This window comes from Leptodactylus fuscus, chromosome 7 (genome assembly GCF_031893055.1).
Source record: "Leptodactylus fuscus isolate aLepFus1 chromosome 7, aLepFus1.hap2, whole genome shotgun sequence".
In the NCBI taxonomy this organism is placed as follows: domain Eukaryota; kingdom Metazoa; phylum Chordata; class Amphibia; order Anura; family Leptodactylidae; genus Leptodactylus; species Leptodactylus fuscus.
This window is the reverse complement of record NC_134271.1, coordinates 72,143,157-72,166,030: the sequence shown is the minus strand read 5'-3', so window position 1 is coordinate 72,166,030 and position 22,874 is coordinate 72,143,157. Positions and strand designations below refer to the sequence as shown.

At 42.1% G+C, this 22,874-nt stretch overlaps 1 protein-coding gene across 1 annotated transcript in view; it reads left to right on the top strand.

Annotated features, from left to right (window-relative positions):
• Positions 1-14,931: 14,931 nt before the first annotated feature.
• SLC9A5 (solute carrier family 9 member A5) overlaps positions 14,932-22,874 on the top strand; it is an 84,987-nt gene continuing 77,044 nt past the window's right edge. The window contains exon 1 of the mRNA XM_075282078.1: positions 14,932-15,115. Within this exon, the coding sequence (XP_075138179.1) occupies positions 14,932-15,115 (184 nt within the window). The remainder of the gene's footprint in view (positions 15,116-22,874) is intronic.

Below are 22,874 nucleotides of genomic sequence, written 5' to 3'. Positions count from 1 at the left end.
GTCCAGACCTCCTGGATCCTGTTGGCAACAGATGCCTCCCTCACAGGATGGGGGGCGCATCTGGGGGAGACCCCGGTACAAGGTACATGGAATCATCTGGAGAAAATGCGCTCATCCAATTGGCGCGAGCTTACAGCAGTTCACCGTGCACTTCTGACGTTTGCACCACTCCTGCAGGGACAAGCTGTAAAGATAAGAACGGACAACTTAACAGCAGTCCATTACATCAACAAGCAAGGGGGAACCAGATCCCCCTCTCTCCTGCAGGTAACCAACCTGATATTTGCCTGGGCAGAGAAAAATCTGTCCCAGTTGTTGGCAGTTCACATCCGAGGACGTTTGAATATCCTTGCGGATTAGCTCAGCAGAGGCCTAGTGACGTCAGGCGAATGGTCCCTGGATCCGGACATCTTTCACCAGCTCACTGAGATGTGGGGTCTCCCCGAGGTGGATCTGATGGCCACCCAATACAACGCCAAAGTAGAAAGGTTTGGCTCCCTGTACCGGGAAGACAACCCTTTGGCGGTGGATGCACTGTCAATACCTTGGAGGTTCAAACTGGCATACGTTTTTCCTCCCATTCCGATGATTCCGATGGTATTGGCGAAACTCAGGCAGGACCAGACTCCGGCAATAGTGATCATGCCGTTCTGGCCAAAGAGGGCATGGTTTACCCACCTCATTCTGATGAGTCGAGGGAACTACTGGAGGCTTCCATCAGTCCACAACCTGGTAACTCTAAACAGACAGCTCTGCCAGGACCTGGACAGGTTCAACCTCCCTGCCTGGAGGTTAACCGCGCCATATGTGGAGATAGAGGATTGTCCCAGGGAGTGCTAAGGACTTTAGCCCATTCAAGAGCGGAATCTACCAACCGGAGCTACCAGAGGATCGCCCGGATATTCCAAAGTTGGTGTACGGATAAGCAGCGCAGCTTGGATAGAAATTCAGTCATGGAATTCCTTCAAGCTGGCCTAGAGAGGGGGCTTGCACCAGCCACCCTGAAGGCTCAAGTTTCAGCTCTGTCCGCTCTCCTGGAGACTCGACTATCACAGGATCCTCTAATCAGGCAATTCCTAAGAGGGGCCGTCAGGCTCCGCCCCCAGGTACAACCTCCAGTCCCAAAGTGGGACTTGGCTGCGGTTCTACAGGGGCTTTGCTCTCCCCCCTTCGAACCTTTATCTGAAGTGGATTGGAAGTACCTGTCATACAAGGTTACCTTCCTGTTGGCAATAACCTCCGCCAAGAGGGTTGGAGAACTACAGGCCCTAGCGTCCGCGGAACCCTTTATAACCTTTTTCCCAGACAGGGTACAACTAAGGTTCGTCCCGGGATTCTTGCCAAAGGTACCTTCACTTCAGAACATCAACCAGGTAATTTCTTTACTGGCCTTCTTTCCCTCTCCCACTTCTGAGTGGGAAGAGAAGATGCACAAGCTGGACTTGGTCAGAGCACTGCGTATTTACCTAGACCGTACAGCCCCTTTCCGAAGGTTGCAAAATTTACTGGTCAATGTGTTTGGCCACAACAGGGGCGCCAAAGCATCAAAAGTAACCCTGTCTAGGTGGATCAGGGAAGCCATCACCTGCTCCCTGCGTGCTCAAGACCTTCCGGTACCAGAGTTTGTCCGTGCCCACGCCACCAGAGCAGTGGCGACGTCCTGGGCTGAAAGACGTTTCCTTTCCATGGAACAGATATGTGCCGATGCTTCCTGGAGTTCACAGCTGACCTTCGCCAGGCACTACAGGCTGGATTGGCGTGCGGCGGATTCCACAGCGTTTGGACATTCTGTATTGGCATCGGTCTGCCAAGATCACCCACCCTGGGGTAAAGCTATACTTGCTAAATCCCCAGTTGTGCTGCTGGTTGGGCGTAGGGGGAATGGAAGATTATGAATGATAATCTGTTTTCCCTTAGCCCAAACAGCAGCACAAGGCTCCCTCCCAGATCCTTGTCATTGTATATATTGTTTTTGTATTTGTATACTTTGGTACTAACACAGGGGGGAGGAGGTCTGACGGCCTCTTATAGGGGGTTAAAGCTGTTAGTTAATTAAAAGTTCCACCTGTCCTAACAGCTCACAGGGGCAGAAATACCCCAGTTGTGCTGCTGTTTGGGCTAAGGGAAAACAGATTATCATTCATAATCTTCCATTTTTTGCTTCAAAATTTTTCCCCCTATTTTGCTCCTCTAAAACCTAGGTGCTTCTTATAGTCCAGTGCGTCTTATAGTCCGAAAAATACGGACAAACATATAGGACAAACATTTGTAGGTTTACGCACGAATGTTTAAAATCTGCCACTTCGTCGGTCTAAAGTCCAGCTTAAAAAGCATATGGGGCACCAAATCTAAAAGCACTGATTGCCTGGGAATGGTGGGAGCTAAAGAAAAGATTTCAACTGTGAGCCTACTCAAGGGGTATTTCCACATCAACAATCATATTGCATATTAGGGAGCATTCACACGATGTTACGCTCTGCTCATTCTGAACGTAAAATTTGTTCAGAATGAGCACGTAACAAGCAGCTCCCATTGATTTGAATGGGTGCCGGGTTGCCGGTATATGCGCGCTACCCATTGAAATCAATGGGAGGCTTTTTTCCCTATTGCTTTCAATGCAAAAATCTAATTGTCACCCATTAAAAGCAAAAGTGTACATGTAACTAGAAAATGCCCAATTAAACCCCATTTCCCTACCACTCTTTAAGCCCTCTTGCCATTGGATATGACCTGTAGTCCATCTTTATTCAAGGGGAGCATGCTCAGTTTGTCTTTGGCTTTTCTATTGGAGCTTATTAGATCAGGGCTACATAACCATGCATGTGCCACAATGCAGAAGTTAGAAAGCACATAGAGTAAGGTGCACCTGGGAAATATAGTTTTTACTGGTAACCAGGTAGTCACATGCTCTATTGTAAGGACCGCCCACCCTAATCATTGCAAGGTGAAAATTTAATGCTACTATTGGAATGCGGGGAACCCAGATTTTTAGCCGGACACAAAGTCTTGCATGTCCGACTTTGTGTCCGGTTAAAAAAAACGGTCTACCTGCGGACAGGCCACAGGCGGACACGGACGGTTACCTTTACAGACCCATTCTGTCCCCTGTCTAGTTTCTCTGGGGCTGAAGATGGAAACCCAGCAGAATGCACACACCGGACACCAGGTGCAAGTGTGAACGCCCCCTAAATGATGCAAAGAGCTGAACATTGAAGACCTGCATTAGTTAGTAAAACTTTTGCTTACATCCAGATGCTAGAAAACAAAACCAGCCTAATAATTATCACAGAGTAGGATTTGTTACTGTTACATCCAGTGTAGACCATCCTCTGAGTTAAACAGACTGGGCTTTTGTGAGAACAAATAAATATATAATATAAATAGTAAGATTAATAATTTATATAGTATGCACTGCTGCATCCCTGGCTTGGATCTGTGGGGCCTCCTGGTAAAATGCCCTTTGCACTGCTCCCAGCATCTAAGATGCACAGGGTTAATGATCTCTTATGTACACTCATTCCATCCCTAACCCTGTTTCCTGTCAAGATGATAAACAAAGGAAGGAACAGCTGAAAAGATACTTTAATTTGCCATAATAAAGCCCAAGGCATTCTTCTGAGTGATAATTAACAGGAAATGTTTTCCTGAGCTTTGTGCATGTGAGGGAGAGAGACGTCAGGAAGTCATAATTAAACTGTACGTGTCTCTTTACGAACAGTAGAAAGATGGTCATAGATACAAGATTTTTGATGGAGAATGCCAACTATTTTGACAAGATCTGCCAAAAATGTTATGTCTATGGGTAGCCATATATGTAGATAAATGTGAGCTGAACCTACTGGTTTTAGCAGGATCAGTCAACCACCTGATCTGTATGGTGGTGTCCTGACTTTGTCCAATGTCAAAGAGAAGTGTTGGATATGTTAAAATCCTTATGTAAGGGCCCGTTCACACGGAGTAAACGCGAGCTGATTATGGCAAAATACACATGTAAAAAATGGCATTGAAGTCAATGGGAGTCTGATTTTTACAAGTGTATTTTTTACACATGTATTTTGCCATAATCGGCTCGCATTTACTCTGTGTGAACAGGCTAAAGGGGGATAAACTGAGATGTCTTGAGGAGACAGAGGTATCTAACAGTGGCTCTCTTCACTCTCCTTATGGATAACATATGTACAATGGACCGAGCCCTAGAAATGTCTATTGCATTTATCGGACATTGATATTCATCAGTGAACTTGCCCTTCAGATAATAATAGATGATAATTGATAGCTTTGTACTTTTTCTCTGCAGAGGGAGCATTCTGTCAATCAAGGGCTGGCAGTCGGCGTTAATCCACAGCTAATGAATCTCAAGGACTCAACAGAATGTTCAAGGCAGCGAACCAGATTTAGCTCTCACAGCTACATAACCCACTAATTGCAGCTAATAACCTGTGATTTTATGAAGACTACTGCACCATCAAAGCTAAGTGACCCAGTACTGGAATAAGGGTCTGTGTTCTCAGGTAGCCCAGCATAAACTTGGTCAGCCTAAATTTCCTCTACATTCTCACAATTTAAAAAAAAAATATATGCTGAAAAAGTAAATGGTACTACTAACAAAAACCTGCTAGAGAGTCAATTTTCAACTAAATGAAGTGTTTGTGTATGAAATTAGCATGTTAGAGAGGCAGAGTCTCTCATAAGCAAAGATGGTCATGGGTTCACCAATCTGTGAAAACATAGCATCTATAAATTGAAGAGCAATTTCAGAGAAATGTTCCTCAACATAAAATTGCTAAGACTTTGAAAATGCCATCATCTATATTACATAATGTCATCAAAAGATTCAGAGAATCTAGGAAAATTCATATGCACAAGGAAATGAGCCAATGGTCAATACAGAATGCTCAAGATCTACAGGACCTTAGGGAGTCTTCACCCGGAGTTTCGCTCCGCTCATTCTGAACGTAAACTCGTTCAGAGTGAGTGGCGTAAAAAATAGATCCCATTGACTTTAATGGGTACCGGCATACACGCACTACCCATTGAAATCAATGGGAGGCTTTTTACCTATTGCTTTCAATGTGATACGCGCGTATCACATTGAAAGCAATAGGTAAAAAAACCTCCCATTGATTTCAATGTGATACGCGAGTATGCCGGCACCCATTAAAGTCAATGGGATCTGGTTTTACGCCGCTCACTCTGAACGAGTTTTTACGTTCAGAATGAGCGGAGCGTAAACTCCGTGTAAAGGCTCCCTTAGATGGCACTGCATTAAAAACTGCAAATCACTGCATGGGTTCAGTAATGCTTTCAGAAACCATTGCAATCCAGAAATGCAAGTTAAACCTGTATCATACAATGAAGGAACCTCTTTGAGACAATCACTCAAAATTGCATTAAAATGGTAGGCTTCTAGGGAGGTGGTCTTGTCAAAGGAGATGGTTAATATAGGAAACTTAAAATCCATCACAGAAAATGTGGTCTAGGTAAAGGGGTGGTCTTTTGGTGAGGTTTCACTGTATCAACAAAATCCAGAAAATATGCCGTTTTCTTCTTTGGGCCAAAGCTCATTTAAAATAAACTGAGGCAAAATGAAAAACTATTGTGGTCAGATGAATCAAAATGTGAAATTCTTCATGGAAACCACAGACGCCGTGACCTGCGGACTCAAGTGGAGAGGGACCATCCAGCTTATTATCAGCAAACAGTACAAAAGCCTGCATCTTTGATGGTATCGGGTTGTATTAGTGCCTATGGCATGGGAAGGTTACACATCTTGAAAAGCACTATCAATACTGATTTGTATGTAGACGTTTTAAAACATCATATACTCCCATCCCATCGCTTTTAGGGAAGGCCTTGTATATTTCAGCAAAACAATGCTATACCACACACTGCATGCATCACAACAGCATGGCTTCGGGTGCTGAACTGCCAGCATGCAGTCAGGACCTTTAACCATTAGAAAACATTTGGCACATCATGAAACGAAAAAAAAAAAATCTGGCAAAGACGACCCAGGACTGTTGAGCAGCTAGAATCTGACATCAGACAAGAATGGGATAACATTCCTCTTCCATATCTCCAGCAATTGATTTCCTCACATTCCAAATCTTTAGTGACTGTTGTAAAAAAGGGGAAGGGGTATGCTACACAATGGTAAACACGGCCCTGCTCCAAGATTTTTGAGATGTGTTGCTGTCATCAAATTCTAAACGAGTTTATTTTATTTTGTGAAATGGACAAATGTCTTACTTTCAATATATGCTCTATTGTCTACTGTGAGTAAAATGTTACATGAGATTTCCAAGTTTCATTCAGGTAGCATACTAAGGCTACATATAGGATGTTTCTACAAACTGCAGAATCATGATGATAAATATTGATTTTTTCCCCTTTAACTTTTGATGTGTTGCAGGAAAGGATGAATGAAAATGAAAAATCTGAAAGAAAAAAAAATATTGAAATTTTACAATTTCACCTCCATTTTGCTGTAACACCTAAGAGGTCAACAATAATCTTAAATCCCGGAGTATAATTAGCAGATGCCCAGGGGAGGTGAGAAAACATAACAGTGTTACTCCCCTCCCTTGGGCTCCAGCACTCAGGTCCACATCCTCTTTGGGCATCTTCCAGTCTCCTGAATGACATGCAGGGACTGCTGAGGCCTCAGCAATCACTTGGATCATGCCAGCATTATGCGGCATAGATGCAAGCCTCATGACACTGGTGTAACCTAAGTTACCTCTGAGACTCAACCATAGGCCTCAGTAACATTATACTAAATGGAATGTACAGAGATCACTGCACACACCTTTGGTATTTTCAGCAAACAGTTGGTGCCTCACAACACCCTCCATATAGTATTACAGATCAAGCCAGACAAAGGTCAAAGTCTTGACCGATATGTTGCACGTAATCTGATCTGCATCTCCTAAACAAAATTATTTGTTAACATGTTATGTAAAAAAATCTTTTATTGAAAAAAAAAAAAAATCTTTTACGATTTATATCTTGGAAAAATGAAAAATAAAAACACAATTTCACTGTTTGCTGAAAATACCAAATGATCTCTATACATTGTGAAATACGTTGGAGGACCCCTCTTCCTGCACCGCCACTACTACTACTGAGTGTGCGGGACCAACGATATACAAATTATACTAAGTGGAGGCCACTATGGGACATTATACTGTAAGGAGGGCCTCTATGGAACATTATTCTGTGTGGGGATCACTGTGGAATATTATACTGAATGGAGGGCTGCTATTCTGTCACAGGGATCTTTGGTGTGAACAGCTGGTAGCCCACACTTTCTATACAGCTTAGGGCCTATGGTACCCTTAAAGGGGTATTCCCATAACTCTTGTTCTGCAGCCTGCATGGCTCTGTGCTCTCTTCACTTCCTGGATTTCTCGGCACATTGGTGGGCGGGGTTTCTCTTCCTCTGCTATTTACTATGTTTGCAGTTAGTAATGAGGGACTGGTTGTAAATGTATTACCACAGTATAAAGCTGATGTGGAAACTGATGTAGCAGAGCTGGATTTGAGTCAGCTTGCATTACATACAGAGGTAACGGACTCCTTATCTCAGCCCTTATCAGCCAAATTAAATTAAACTGGCTGATAAGTGGAAAAGCTGAAGATAGACAGCACAGTAATCCTAGAGCTTTCACCTCCCCCCTCCCCTATTTGAGGAGCTCCATTGCTTGTCAGCCTCTCCCTCCCCCCCTAAGAGCAAGTTGCTACATCACTTGGGAAATGAGCAGATAAGCCCAGTGGCCATAGAAACACAGTGTTAACAATGATGTGAATAAATTAAGATAGCGGCCAAACAAAGCAGTTTTGATAAAGCAATGTATTTAGGAAAAGTCTTAAATCCACATAAACTAGCAGTATAGATAGGATGCTTTACATGGGACAACCCCTTCAATCTTCCCCCGGAATCCTTGTTCCAAATTCAGAGTATGCTTGATCCAAAATAACATATATGCAAAGATAGTTTTCTTTGCCAACAAAAATGGCCTAGATTTGTAACACAACCTTGTCTTCCTACAACCATGGCTTACAGTGTAAAGTAAATGAGTGGTTTATTAGTGAAAAATGTAAAGAGTAAACTCTTTTCTATTTTATGCACTGGAATATCCATTAATAGACTGCATACTGTGAATGTGAAAGTCAGCAACGCCACCTACAGGAGGTTAGTAGCTACTACTATAATACATACAGGTAATACAAAAGTGTTATAAATATTTGAAATTAATTTTTCTCTCAGAAAGGACCCAAAGTGCAGACTAAGACCTTTATTCACTTGCACAGTAATAGCTGCATATTTGCTGCTTTATTTAGGCTGAATTCACATGACTGTCATTAAAGTCCATTGTTCTCATAATTTATGAGATGAGAGCAATCTACTTAAATGGTGACAAAGTCACTAATGCAGATGCAGCCCCCTCTTTCTGTATTTAGTAAAATGTAAAAAAAATAAGGGACACTTTATTCTATCATACTTGTTTGCTTTTCTAATGAAAGAAAAAGTCCTGCAGACAGGACCACTCAGAACCTATCGATCAGAAGAAACTGATCAAAGGGAATCTGATTCAGTTTTGAATGAAGTGGTGGTCAGGCAGTGCTTCATTCATTTCAGTGGGAGTGATGGCGATAGCTGAAATATAACACTTGGCTATCACTGGTGTTCCCATTGAATTGAATGGACTGGTTTGTGTGCTGCCCAACATCATGCAATGCAGTCATTCTTCAGCATATTCCGTGCAATAAAACGCACAATTAGGCTATGTTCACACCTGCGCTCGGTCTCCGCCTGGGGATTCTGTTCCCAAGAGAGAAAAGTCCTGCAAGCAATTAGAGATGAGCGAGTACTATTCGAAACGGTAATTTCGAATAGCACGCTCCCATAGGAATAAATGACAGCGGCCGGCGCACAGGGGGTTATGCGGCTGGCGCCGGCTGCGTCCATTCATTCCTATGGGAGCGTGCTATTCGAAACTACCATTTCAAATAGTACTCGCTCATCTCTACAAGCAATGCTTTCTCTCTGCATTTTCTGCCCTTTGCAGGCAAAAACCTAGAAAACCGCAGTCCAAATCACTATACAAGAAGATATATAGCTCAGCTGTATATATAGAGTTACATACTGGAATATACCTAAGTTATATTAGTATGGCCCGTATCTATAGATACAAGATATAACTTAAGTTGGACACTCATGGCACCTAATAGACCTCATCACTGCCTAAAGCCCACCAATAAAATGTATTCTGTAGGCCAACTGTTCAGCTACACACAAATATTACCCGACACTCATTCACATATTTCTAAAATGTTGCCAATATACGGTAAATGTATTTTTCAGTAGTAGCTTCATGCGGCTGCAAAATTACGCGCATTATACGCCTGTAAGGACACATTGAAATGAATGTGATCTGTTTTGAACGCTCACATTCTGACACGTGTATACGTGCCAGAATGCGCACGCGTTAACTCCTGTGAACTAGCCCTAACCCTTGCCTCAGATTGTTTCTGTCCTGTCAGTAGTCCGATGCCTGGCTCTTACTTTGAACTAGGTCCCTTTTAGTTTTGTCAGCCAGGGATATGAGCCCACATAGCAGCAGACTACAGGCAGCTGCAATATATTGCTGGATGATTGATTATTGGGGTCTCTGCAATGCGATTGAGAAGATCTATTGTCTTCTTGTTCATCTCAGGTTGCATTAAAGGGGCTCTATCAGCAAAATTATGCCGTATACGCCCCACATATGCGTGAATAGCCTTTAAAAAGACTATTCAGGCACCGCTAATCTTACTTTAAACCCCCCCCCACCGTTTTAAGATAAAACTATAAAAACATATATGTAAATCATATCTTAGCGTGCACGCTGGACGGTGATGCACAAACCGACGTCATCTTCTGGCATGCCTTCCTCTTCTTTCTTCTTCTTTGGGTGACGCCCTCCGGTCCTGGCTCTTCCGCGGCTTCGTCTTCTTCTGGCGGTTCAATTTTAAAACGGTGGGGGAGTTTTAAAATATAATTAGCGGTGCCTGAATAGCTTTTTTAAAGGCTATTCACGCATATGTGGGGCTCATACAGCATAATTTTGCTGATAGAGCCCCTTTAACCTAAAGGACTAGATGTTTTTTTGTTTGATTTTTTTAAATTATGCCCTGATAAGTAAGGGCTAGTTCACACGTGAACTGCCCGCGCGGGTTTTGACACAGAGAGAGACGCGGCAAGCCGCGTCTCTCTCTTGTCAAAACCCGCCTGCCGCGACCATCGCTGTCGCGGCTTAACCCTCTGCTGTCGGCTCAAATGAATGAGCCGACATAGGAGGGAGCTGCGGGGGGCGGAAGCCGCGCGACTGAGACAGCGCGGCTTCCGCCTGAAGAAAGGACATGTCCTTTCTTTTCTCCGCTAGCAGCAGCTCGCCGCTAGCGGAGAACAGAAGCCCGGCGGTCTCCATAGACCACCATTATAAGGGGAGGTTTTGGACGCGAATTCCGCTGTCAAAAACCTCCCCTTATACTCACGTGTGAACTAGCCCTAAAACTATATTGTCTTCCTGTCTCCCTGGGCATGTGGTTACACCTTTCCTCTGGTTTCCCCCGTGAAGCTGTTATCGATGCTCACTAGTGGTAACACTGATGTTGTTTTATAATATGCTGCTGCCCTGTGGGTCGCCTTTCTCTATATCTACACCCTGATACCCATTTACTCATGTCCCTTGCTATTGCTGTTACTTTCTTGTTTGGTTGGGCCCATTGACCCAAAAGATTCTTGTGTTGTATTATTTTTTTATATTTGAAAAATCCTCTAATAAACATTGAATAAACATATGTAAAACCATAGAATTCCAAAAGGGTCTACTTTGTTTTTCTAATGACTGTATATGAATACACAAAAGAAGATATATACGGTAACTTATACACCATCATCATTATTATGTTATGTTCACATTTGCGCTGTTGTGTCTATTGCTCTGGTCCATCCCATAATCCAGACAGAAATAGACTTGACAGGCTGATCAGAAGGGCCAGCTCTGTCCTGGAGACCCCCCTGGACCCAGTACAGGTGGTGGGTGACAGAAGGACACTGTCTGTGGTGAGCTCCATGCTGGGGAATAAATCCCACCCCATGTATGAGACCTTGACGGCACCGGGCAGTACTGTCAGTGACCGAATGCTTCACCCCAAGTGTGAGAAGGAGCACTATCGAAGATCCTTCGTCCTAACTGCGGTCAGGCTATATCAGGCCAAGGGAAGATCACTCCACACAGAGAGCTAAATGATCCTGAAGTCTTCTTTTTCTTTAGCTGCTATTTCTCCTATCTGCTATTCTGAGCTTCTGTAATATATTACTGTTATTATCCTGTATTCGGATTATCATGCTGCTGTAACACACTGAAATTTCCCCATGGTGGGACTATTAAAGGATTATCTTATCTTATTTTGATAGGGAATTTAGATTGTGAGCTCTACCTGGGACAGTGTTGACAATATCTGTATAGCACTGTGAAATAGGTTAGTGAATTCTATTAGCACATACCTTAGGTATATAGACTTGAGAATACATAACAGTTACAAAATGTTAAAAAAAAAAGGTGTATCACATTTTTTTTATGAATTCTGGTATAAAAGTCCAAGCTAAATAAAAATAATACAAGTTGCCACTAGAGGGCAGTAACATCAAATCCAAATCATGCTTTCTCTATTCTGTGAACTGTACCCAAGGGCAAAAGTGTATTTCCAGAATATTATCAGTTTATGACTGAGCTGCTGATACCTCTTATGGAAAAATACTGTATTCATATTTTATTACTTCACCGCATAAACATGTTATGTAATCATGGCAGACAAAGAAATGTGGCAGACTTATTCAGATGTACCAGTCCATTTCAAGTAGACCACCCAAGAGACAAGGGATCTAAGATGACCTGGCCTGGGCCTTCACCCAGAGCCTCCTAACATCATTGTTTTGCAGTGCTTGGTGTTAGCAACAGAGCCAGTTCCTTCGCTTACTTTCATTTCATTGCCAGATATAGCTTAACCCTTTTCTGTCTGTATATATGTATGTGATGGTGACCACACAGGCATTGTAGTTGTGCTAACATGATCACTAGCTAGACAATGGCTGTAAATGACAGGTGGGTGGGGCTGCTAAAATGCTTATCCTGGTTCTATAACCCTTTTGCTACCACAATCAATGCACATTGTGATGCTAACAGGAATGGACTCCCATTCTTCAGGCATGACATGAGGTCCCCAGAGATGTCCAGTATAAGCATCTATTAGCAAAGACCTTACGTATATAGTCTTGGGTATACTTAACAGTTACAAAGTGTTAGAAGGCAATAGCTGCTGTAAGGGGCAACATGGTGGCTCAGTGGTTAGCACTGCAGCCTTGCAGTGCTGGAGTCCTGGGTTCAAATCCCACCAGGAACAACATCTGCAAGTTTGTATGTTCCACCTGTGTTTGTGTGGATTTCCTCCCTTTCTACAAACAACATACTGATAGGTGGAAAAAATGTACATTGTGATTCCTATATGGGGCTCACAATCTACATTAGAAAAAAAAAAAAGCAATATCTGCTTTCCTCTGTACTGATGGACGCACTCATTGTGGGCATCTCAAGTTGCCGTGGACCCAGTCAGCCTGGCTTACCAAACTGTAACACCTGCCCTGGCTGCTGTGGTCACATGCTGTCTACATGCAAACAGAGACTGTGTGGATCTTTAAAGATCCAGTGCCCAATCACTATGGGAATAGGGTGGTGGGTTCTGAGCCCTTTTTATTTTCTGCCATTTGCAACTGGATTTAGATTATTTTTTTTTAATAAGTTCAATGCAGATCTCATTTCATTTAAATATTCCAAAATAATTTCTAAAAAATTAATCACACAAATAATAAGAACCACCCCAAAAAAGTCTAATTGATTGAATGCTGTCAGTGATGCCTAGACAAAGTACAGTACTCTCCTCTAGAAAGCTACAAGGGGTTGTCCAGGAAATAGAGTTTTTTTCTGGAGGCCAGGGAAGGTAAAAAAAAAAACATAAAAAACCCATATTCACGTGTCCCTGGCGCACCAATGTCCCAGGCTGCTGTCCATTCCTGCAGTGCCTTGCGCTTCTTCAGGCGGAAGCCATCGCCGCATGTGACCGCTGATACCAATTAGTTGCCTCAGGAAAGGACCCAAGATGTCACTCACATACATCAGTCATGTGAGGGAATGACTTCTGCCGAAAGTGGCGCCACGGGACAGGACATCGGTGAGAGACACTGGAACACTGGGGACAGGTGAGTATGTTTCTTTCTTTATTTTCCACCTTTCCCGGGCTCCATGTAAAATACTGTATTTCCTGGACAACCCCTTTAATCCCTAGTATTCTATAGCTCCATACTGTACCTCTGCGTGCTCCTTATTTTATACAGAGACACATATAGTTTTTTCTTTCATGAGAAAAATGCTACGTCATGTTTCCTTCAATGACATTCCTTAGGATAGGTCATAAAACGCAAAACACTGCATCCATCGAAAGCATAGCATCATACACTGTGTAGTGGCCACGCCTGGCTACTGCAGCTCTCTTGTTATATTATCTAGCAGGCCTTTAGGGGCATGGGGGGGACGACATAGTAAAGAGATCTGTGCCAGGAAGCTAATGTAGAAGAGGCACATCTTTGACATACAGCCAAAATTTTCACCAAACACCATTGTGTTATTTTTTGTGCCCCCATCACAACTTTATAAGAAAGTGAGTGGGGCAGGAATCAAGACGGGCCAGAGTAGGGAAGCCTTGGCCTTTCAGATTTACCAGAAAATGTATGTGAATGATTCCTTAAATCTATGTCAGCACTTGGTTAGTGTAGATTTCAATTATGAAGCAAATAACCCCCAGAGGTAATAATAATTGTAGTGGCAGAGAAGTTTAAGGCTGGCATAGGAAGCACCAGTCTTAATAAACTCTCCCCACTGTGTTTGCTCAGCATATTATGTAGGTGGTCCAGCTCTGCAGTGTCCAGTCTGTTTCTGATGATTACCTATTGTAAGAATAAGTCATCAATAGTAATTTCCAGGAAGGCGAGTAAATAGCTCAGCATGCTTCAATTATTATTGTCAATAAAATGATCACTGACAATATTCTGTTCCTTTAGTGGAACAAACCAAAAGAAAAACAAAAAGATGAGCAGATATGTGAACACAGGCTAAAAATACTGTCTGCATGGGCATATGGCCATATACATAATGTTAGATTTATATATAGTACATGTGGATATCAATGTATAATAGATTAAGTATAATATAAATTTATGAATAGATGTGTATAATAGATGTGTATATTTATCTATGAAGGTTTGGGTATAACTGCTATTAGCTATATATTTGTATATAAGCTATATAATTGTATACCAGATGTATACTGTAGATTTACCTATAGATGTGTCTATATCAGTGTATAACAATTACATATATTGGTGAGTAGATGTGTATATATCATTGTATATAATAGATGTGTATATTATTGTATATAATAGGTGTGTATAGTAGATGTGTATATATTATTGTATATAATAGGTGTATATATGTATGTATCGTAGATGTGTATATACTGTATATCACTGCATGCATGTATAGTATGCCTGTATAGTAGTAGTAGTATGTATGCCTGTATGTATGTATATTAGATGTATACATCACTGTATATAATAGGTGTATATATGTATGTATAGTAGTGTATGTACGTGTATAAATGACGGTGTATAATAACACAAGGACCAATCGTCAGAGCCTACCTGGAGCTGAGGAGCACATGGTGGGTGACGTCACCGGACTCACCTGCCTCTCCTCGCCTCCTGATTGGTGGGTGAGGTCACCGTATCGCCGGCTTTCAAGCATCTTCTGGGTCCTGCAGGAGAACGGGGACATGGAGCGGCTGCTGCTGGGGCTGCTGCTCCCGGGGCTGCCGGTGCTCTGCTCACAGGATGACCGGGAAAAGGAGGAAGCTGAGAGCCCGGGCGGCTTCCGGGTGGTGCGCTGGGAATGGCACATGGTGCAGACTCCCTATCTGGTGGCCGTGTGGATCCTGGTGGCCAGCCTGGCCAAGATAGGTGAGTACCGAGGCACATGAGGAGAGAATAGCCTCTTCTAACACTCACTGCCTCCTAAGAGACTGCTACACGGTACTAACTTCATGCTCTATACTGTGCCCTTTTATTATAATATACTGTGCCCCATTGTCATAGCCTATACTGTGCCATCTTCTCATACCTTGTGCTCTTATCTTATACCCTATACTGTGCCCTCTTACCATACCAGCACCTTTCCCTTTCATACCATATTTTACCTTTTACTATACTATTTTATACCGTATGCTGTGCCCTCTTATCATACCAAATACTGTTACCTCCTATTCTATACAATTCCATTATGTCATACACTGAGCTGTGCCCTTTCATACCCTGCACTGTGCCCCCTTTCTTTCATCATACCATGGTCCTTACATCTTCTATATTGTGCTAAGTAATAGAAGAAGCTAGCTACTTGCCCTATCAGTAATGTCACTATACCTGCACTCACCTATTAATGATTACATTTTATGGGTGAAGAGTCTGGGCTGGACAGTGAGTATCAGGGGCGCAATTTGAGGGGGTGCAGAGGGTGCAGTTGCATCGGGGCCCAGGAGCCTTAGGGGGCCCATAAGCACTAGCATAAGTATTGAGATTGCAGCTTCTATCTGGCCCATAAACCAAGGAGATCCACAGATTACCCTAACCACACTAAGGTGGATTAAACTCCTTAGCGCCCATAACCATCACAATCAAGAATTTGCTGTAGGAATGCGGTAGGGGGCCCTGGACAAAAGATTGCATCGGGGCCCACAAGACTTAAGTTACGGCACTCGTGAGTATATTTGGTCACTGATAACCAATCAACCTCGCTTGTTACCTTAGCAGAGTGATTTTAGAAGGTGTCTTTCCACCCTAGGTCTATAAAAAATAGTTTGATGGCTGTGGGATGTACAACAAGCCCTGATTAGAAATTGTCTGTTGGATAAAGCATTTTTGCAGAAAAACGGAATGGGCTAAAAGATGGAAGAAGCATCCCATTTCAGTGTTTCGCTGATCCCCCACTGGTTTCTACTTTCGGTCCTTGGATGAGCAATCATTTTCTGTTTGCTTAAGAATAACCAGAAAGTACTGAGCATCAGGGAACCCAGACAGCATCGGAACTGCAGCAGCAGGGAGTTATTGAAGTCAATTTTGCTGCTTTTATTTTTTAACCCATTCTGAGCCTTTTGTAAAAATGAAAGATTATGAATGATAATCTGTTTTCCCTTAGCCCAAACAGCAGCACAAGGCCAGTTGTGCTGCTGTTGGGCGTAGGGGGAAAGATTGTTTCCTGACAGGCAACCCTTTCAACCGAGTAACATGCACAATTAGCTGTACTGAAATTGTCGATGTGTTTGTAACATCAATGTGTGTTTGTAAGGTTGTATCTCGTCTGTGTGTGAATAACATATATTTTTCATGTATACGGCATTAACACAACTTGTCCAAGATCCATTGATTGGAGCCACAACAAGATGCCCACTTCACCCACTTCTAGTTCCAGCCCTCTTAGCAAAGTAAAGTCAGATACATGTCTCTACAGTAAGGGTGAGAGAGGGATCTTTTGATTGCCAGGGAGAACTACGAGGCCTAGAAGAAGAAGGCGGCGCTGGAGACAATTCTTTGGCAGCGGTGGGGACGCCCCATCGCTTTTTGAGCACTGGGACCCGCCCCCATTGCTGTAAGAGAACTCATTTGCATACGGGTAAAAAACGGTATTTCTAAGGAAATACGCAGCGGAGGCCACCTTTAAATGTAAGAGGAATAGCCTTTCTAAAGGCTATTCCAACGTCTTATCCACAAAAAAAAGGTTTTAATGGTAGAATCCCTTTAACAATGGCATATGTCAGCCAGTTACTTCCTACCCCAGAAAGTGAAGACAGTAGATATCTGGTGTTGAGTTTAGAAGGCAATGGTAGTAAGAGAAAAGCTGAATTTCTCCTTGATAATACCATTACACCAGACTGCTTTAGAGAAATTCTGACAAGGCAATTTCCTACTGTGGTTACCCTTATTGGAGAAATGTCGGCAGTTTTTGGGGAAGGTTTTGTTCTACTTGCACAGTATTTCTGTGAAATCACCGTTGTGAACTCTATACTGCCACTTTCAGCATGCCAGTAAAAAGCTACAGAAGGGAATAGCCTGTACAAGGCACTTTATCATTCAGATAAAGAGAGGAAATCTATATTTGCGCACAGTACAGAATTCTTTGTCATACTGGATCAATTCACGTCCCTTGTAGAATGTGGTCACTTAATCTGCCCATTTATTCCAGCATTGCCAATCTAATGAAATGTATGTTTAAATCTCTTTATCCCTCCCCAGCAGAATTTATCTCTTTATGTCATTGTGAATTTATCCCTTTCTGTCATTGCAATCATCTGTTAACTTTATTTCTCCTTCATTTGATCCCTCTGCTCTGATATGCTTCCAACCTAAAACTTACAAATTAAGCCACTGAATTACTGTTACTTCATTCTGCAAGGCGTAATGCACATGGATTTTGTGAAAATGAGTATGAAAAACTAATGCAGTGTCCGTTTTTTCCACACCCATTTTACATCTGTGGGGCAGACATTTTCGTGGATCCCTCATGGACTTCAGTGCATTGAGATCTGTGATAAGTGACAAAAATAGCAAGTGCTCTATTTTTAAACAAACCATCCAAAAAAATGGACATGTGAATGGCCCCACTGAAAGCAATTTGTTTTTGAGTCGTGTACATGAGGCCTTAGTCATGGCATGAATTAGTATTAGTCACTGCAGAAGTGCTAGCCCAACTGGATGGCTTCTCGATTCCCAGTACTTGGTATCACACTAATATTCTGTGCTTGCTGAAAGAGACATGTCTTAACTTAATGAGGATTTGCTACAATATTGCAAGCATTGTAAACAGTCCTCTATGAGATAAACCGTAATACATTTTGCATGCACTGATTCTCTATAGAGACTGTTATGAGATAAATTTTATGAATCTGATGCATTCAGCTCACAGAGGATTGTCTACACTTGCCTGGGTCCACACACAGTGGATTTCTCTGCCCTAAAACTGTCTGAAACATGCAGATATAAGATGGTTGCACACTACCGTATGCTAACCATCTACCGCAAATGAACGGCATGGGCAGCGCACAGGGGACACACGGATGTCATCCGTGTGCCGGCCGTGCTTCCGCAGCCCTTTCATTCAATGAATAGAGCAGGGCCACAAAATCTGACAGGAATAGAACCTGTTCCATAGTTTGCAGCCCGGACTGTTGGCCCACACACAGGACCGTGTAATTCACGGTATTGTGTACAGGCCCATAGAATTGAATGGCTGAGTGTGCTATCCGGGAAAAACGAGTACAGCAGATCATATTCCGTGCGTAAACTTTCTGCAGCCTATGGATGACGTATGAAATCTCATCTGCATGGCAGATACTGTAAACTTTTGCGAATTTTACCTGTGAACATCCACTAGATAGACGATATATGCCTGCCCTATGTATTGCTGAGAATTAATAAGTTCTGTGTATATTTTTACTGCTGTATGTAAATAAGAATATAACGAAGAGGAAAAATACCACAGCCCTAAAAGATATATAGTTAGTGGCTACAATGTGAACAGTTACCAAGCTCTGGTGCACGAAAAAGTCAATGAACCTCCCAGTCCAGGTCGGAGATATGTGGTGCCATGTAAATAAGAATGTTCTCAGTCATTGACAGATCTGGAAGAGTGTGGCAAACTGAAACAATGGGCACGTCATTAAGACCAGTCTTAATGTATGGTTCGTTGGTGTCAAATGTGCCATGAGTATTCAGAGGCAAGGGACCTGCGGCACCTCTTGGGGAATCACACCAGGAACTGGAATATGCTCCAGATACAGAGTTGATAAATGGAGTTGATTTCAGTTGCTACTTGCCTGTCGTATAGCCTGACGTAAGTAATGTTAAATGTGTCAGGATATGGAGGCCATATCCATCTGACCCTACCACCCATTTAGTTTTTTTTGTTGTTGTGTAGACGGCAGAAAAATTATAAAAAGGCACAATTTTTATTGTAGAACTAGCATGTGCCAAAAAATTTTGTGACTCCAGACGGGGTTTCAGAAATGCTTTCCAATTTCTCTTACAAGACTTTTAATAGTAGAACGATTTATTAACCTAGTCAAAGGCAGTAAAGTCAGGAGCTATTTCATTCCTGTGTACCAGTGTTTTTGAGGCTTAGGGCACCTATGCAAAATCTCCTTGGGGCATCTGTACAAAATACTTTTTACTAAAAGACAAAAAATTCTCTAAGGACACAGATAATGTTGCATGAAGGCATTTTCCTATTCAGAGTGTTGCATCCCCCTGTTGGTTTCCTGAGGCACCAATGGGTGCCCTGTTGGGAATTGCTGCTGTGTACATGTATAGTACATTAGGGAATTGCTGTTTGTGGCATCCCTTGTAAAATGATCTTTTCCCTTATTAATACCGTAATACTACCTAGTAATACTGGTGCTCCTAGAGCTGTGTTTATCAGACTTATTAATATTTAGATACAATATTGCACATAGCTCTGTTACATTTTGTACTGTATCCTGGATTTGCTACTTCTGTCATGGATTTATGAGAGCAGAAAAAAATGTCCTTATGCAGCGAGTGTTACCATGGTGCACATTCAGCAAGCTGGAGTACTATTTATTGCTTTCATATTAGGTAAATCATCTGTGTTTACTAAGTGACTTAGCAGAGAATGAGAAGTTTGAGGGGTCTTGGAGCAGGAGCTTGTGCTGAGCGGTTGGGGGTGGGTTGAGAGTCTAAATGGGTTTAATGATGCTGTTCAGAGTGACAGTGTATATAGAGCTCCTGGGAGAAGAGATGTAATTTCACATAATTTTCTGGAAATGATGGCGTGTAGAAAACGTGAAAGATAACATCAGATCCTTGAAAGTAATCCATTGAAGTGTTGCTCAGCCATTTCTCTGTGATGTGTGCCCTTGTCTGTATCAGAGAGTCATTGTTCCATTCCTCCAAGTGTCAGTAAGTGATTGTCTTATCCCTTCAGTCCCAGTGTATCCTTGTCCTGAACCAAATGTTGGCATGTCATTGTCCTGTCTCCAAAAGTCAGTATACAGTATATCATTGCCCTGTCACCCCAAGTGTCAGCATTTCATCGTCCTTTCACCTCTATCATCAACGTTCCTTTGTCTTTTCATTCGAAGTGTTAGCATATCATTGTCCTATCAACTTAAGTGTCAATGTGCCATTGTCCTCGTATCCCAGTTGTTGCTGTGTCGTAATGTTACCCCAAGTGTCAGTTTGTAATTGTCCTGCCTACCAAAGTCATGTCATTGTTCCATCACCCTAACAGTCAGTGTGTCATTGTCCTGTCCTACAAGTTTTGTTGAATAATTTTTCTGTTTCCTCAGTGACATGCTAACATTTTCAAGTCACTCAAAGTGTTAATGTGTTTTTGACCCTTGTTCCCCAAGTTTTAGGGTGTCATTACCCCCAACTGTCAACAAATCATTGCCTTATCTGTCACGTCAAGTATTAGTATGCCATTTATTGTTTTAAACAAGCCCTGTCCCTGGTGACTTCCATTGAAGTACCATGTATATTTGTCACATCACTTCTCCTGTCTCTTGCCCGTAGGGCTGATATCTTGGCTTATACTGCATTTCTTGGCTTTCTCTCCTTGACCGTGAGTCTTGCAAACATCAGCAGTCCTGCCTGAGGGGAAATTTGCTCTGTGCTCAGCTACTGGATCATTACATAAATAACATATATAGCTGCTCTGTTAATTCATGCCATATGATGCTTTTCTGGATATAGTCGTTGCGTAACTGTATGATATGAACGGGATGGCAGCTGTATCACTACGGTACAGAAGACATTGTCTAGGAGTGATATGTTGTCATGGATATAACTACTAGGGTAACAGCTTGGTTGGAGCTCAGAACCTGGAGTTACCCACAGTCACCCTGAAGTATAATCAGTCAGCACACATATAGCTAGGGGGTTCAGCACCAGAAGTATACACATACTAGTGGACGCCCATTTTGAGTATACCAATATTACCACCACACAGTGACCATGTAATGGTAGATCATGGCTTTATTCTGCAGAACATTTAGTTGAAAACAGTGCAGGAAAAAGTGAGTGACATATGCTAGGTTCACACCTCGGGTTTCCGTTCTTTGGGTCCTCTTGGGGACTTTCTGATGGTGTTTGTTTTTACAGTGTTCATAGTCGCCAGTGTTCTATGAATTGGTATGATTATGGTGGTACCAAATCTACATAGATTTTTTTTTTTTTTTTAAACTCCTTAAAAAATCTAAAACTTTGAAGAAAATTTTTCTTTGAGTCTCCATATTCTGCTACATATATATATATATATATATATATATATATATATATATATATATATATATATATTTCCATGTACTGGGCTGCATAAGGCATATTTTTTTGAAGAGCCAGATGTAATAATGTTTAATTTATACTGTTTTGTAGAATGCCTATTATTTTTTTTTTTTAATGTAGATTGTGAGCCCCACATAGAGCTCACAATGTACATTTTTCCCTATCAGTATGTCTTTTTTGGAATATGGGATGGAAATCCATGCAAACACGGGGAGAACATACAAACTCCTTGCAGATGGTTTTATGTCCTTGGCGGGATTTAAACACCAGGACTCCAGCGCTGCAGGGCTGCAGTGCTAACCACTGAGCCACCGTGTGGCCCCGAATGCCTATTATTATATCACTTTTTCTTTAAATTCTTATATGGGAGGTGATGTTGTTCAGTGCATGGGAAAAATATTTTTATAAGTTGGCAGACGGAGTGTTTTCAGATACAGGCGTACCTAATGTGTATGTGGTTTACATTATTTATTTATTTTATGTCTTCTAAAGAAAGGGGGTTGATTTGAATTTATATATTTTGAATATATTGTATATCTATTGTGAGATGGTGACAGACAGAGTGCTGGAGTCCAGATATATCAGCCCCAGGTTTCTGACATATGTGTGGTCCAGGGCAGATATGGAGTAGGCCTCAGCCCAGGTGTAGAGCCTTGGCTCATTATTGGGAAAGAAAAAGGCTGCAGTGCTTACATTGCAGTGCAGTTCCTTGAGGTGAAAGGAGGTGTATGGTTCTGTCCTGTATTCCTGAGTCTAGTGCGACAAAATTGCACCTGTTTTGTTTGTGTGGCTGGAAGTAAACCACATGTATAGTGAGATTATCCGTTCTGTTTAGCTAGTGGCTCAGACGAGCAGGTATTTATTTTGTTTTTGCCTGAAGTTAAGGCTGTATTTTGTTTTGTTTCAAGTTTATTTATTTTCCAGTTTTTTTTTCCTAAATAAGCCAGTTTGCTGCACATTTTGTGACCCTGTCTTGACTGTTTGGGTCTGCACCACTGCTTGTACCAAGCTAACTTCCCCACATGTGGTGCTTTGGATTTGGGGAAACCTGTTAAACAGTCTTAAAGAGACATACACATTCCTGGGTTAAAGCTGCAGGAGAGATTGAAAAGGAGACCACCATCATGGAGGACTTTGTAAAACAGTTTGGGCAAGTCATCCTACTGCAGCACAAAATGGGGGGTAAACGGAAAAAAGGGGTAGAAAATGCTAAATTGAAACAGACAATTTTTATTAAATATACAAAACACAATAACAAGTTTAAAAAGGGTGACAATACCACATCTACCAGCAGTAGGTGTGGGGGATAAATCCAGCAAAATGAGTATAAATAGGGTAATTATTGTTCCCAGTATTTGAAATAAAT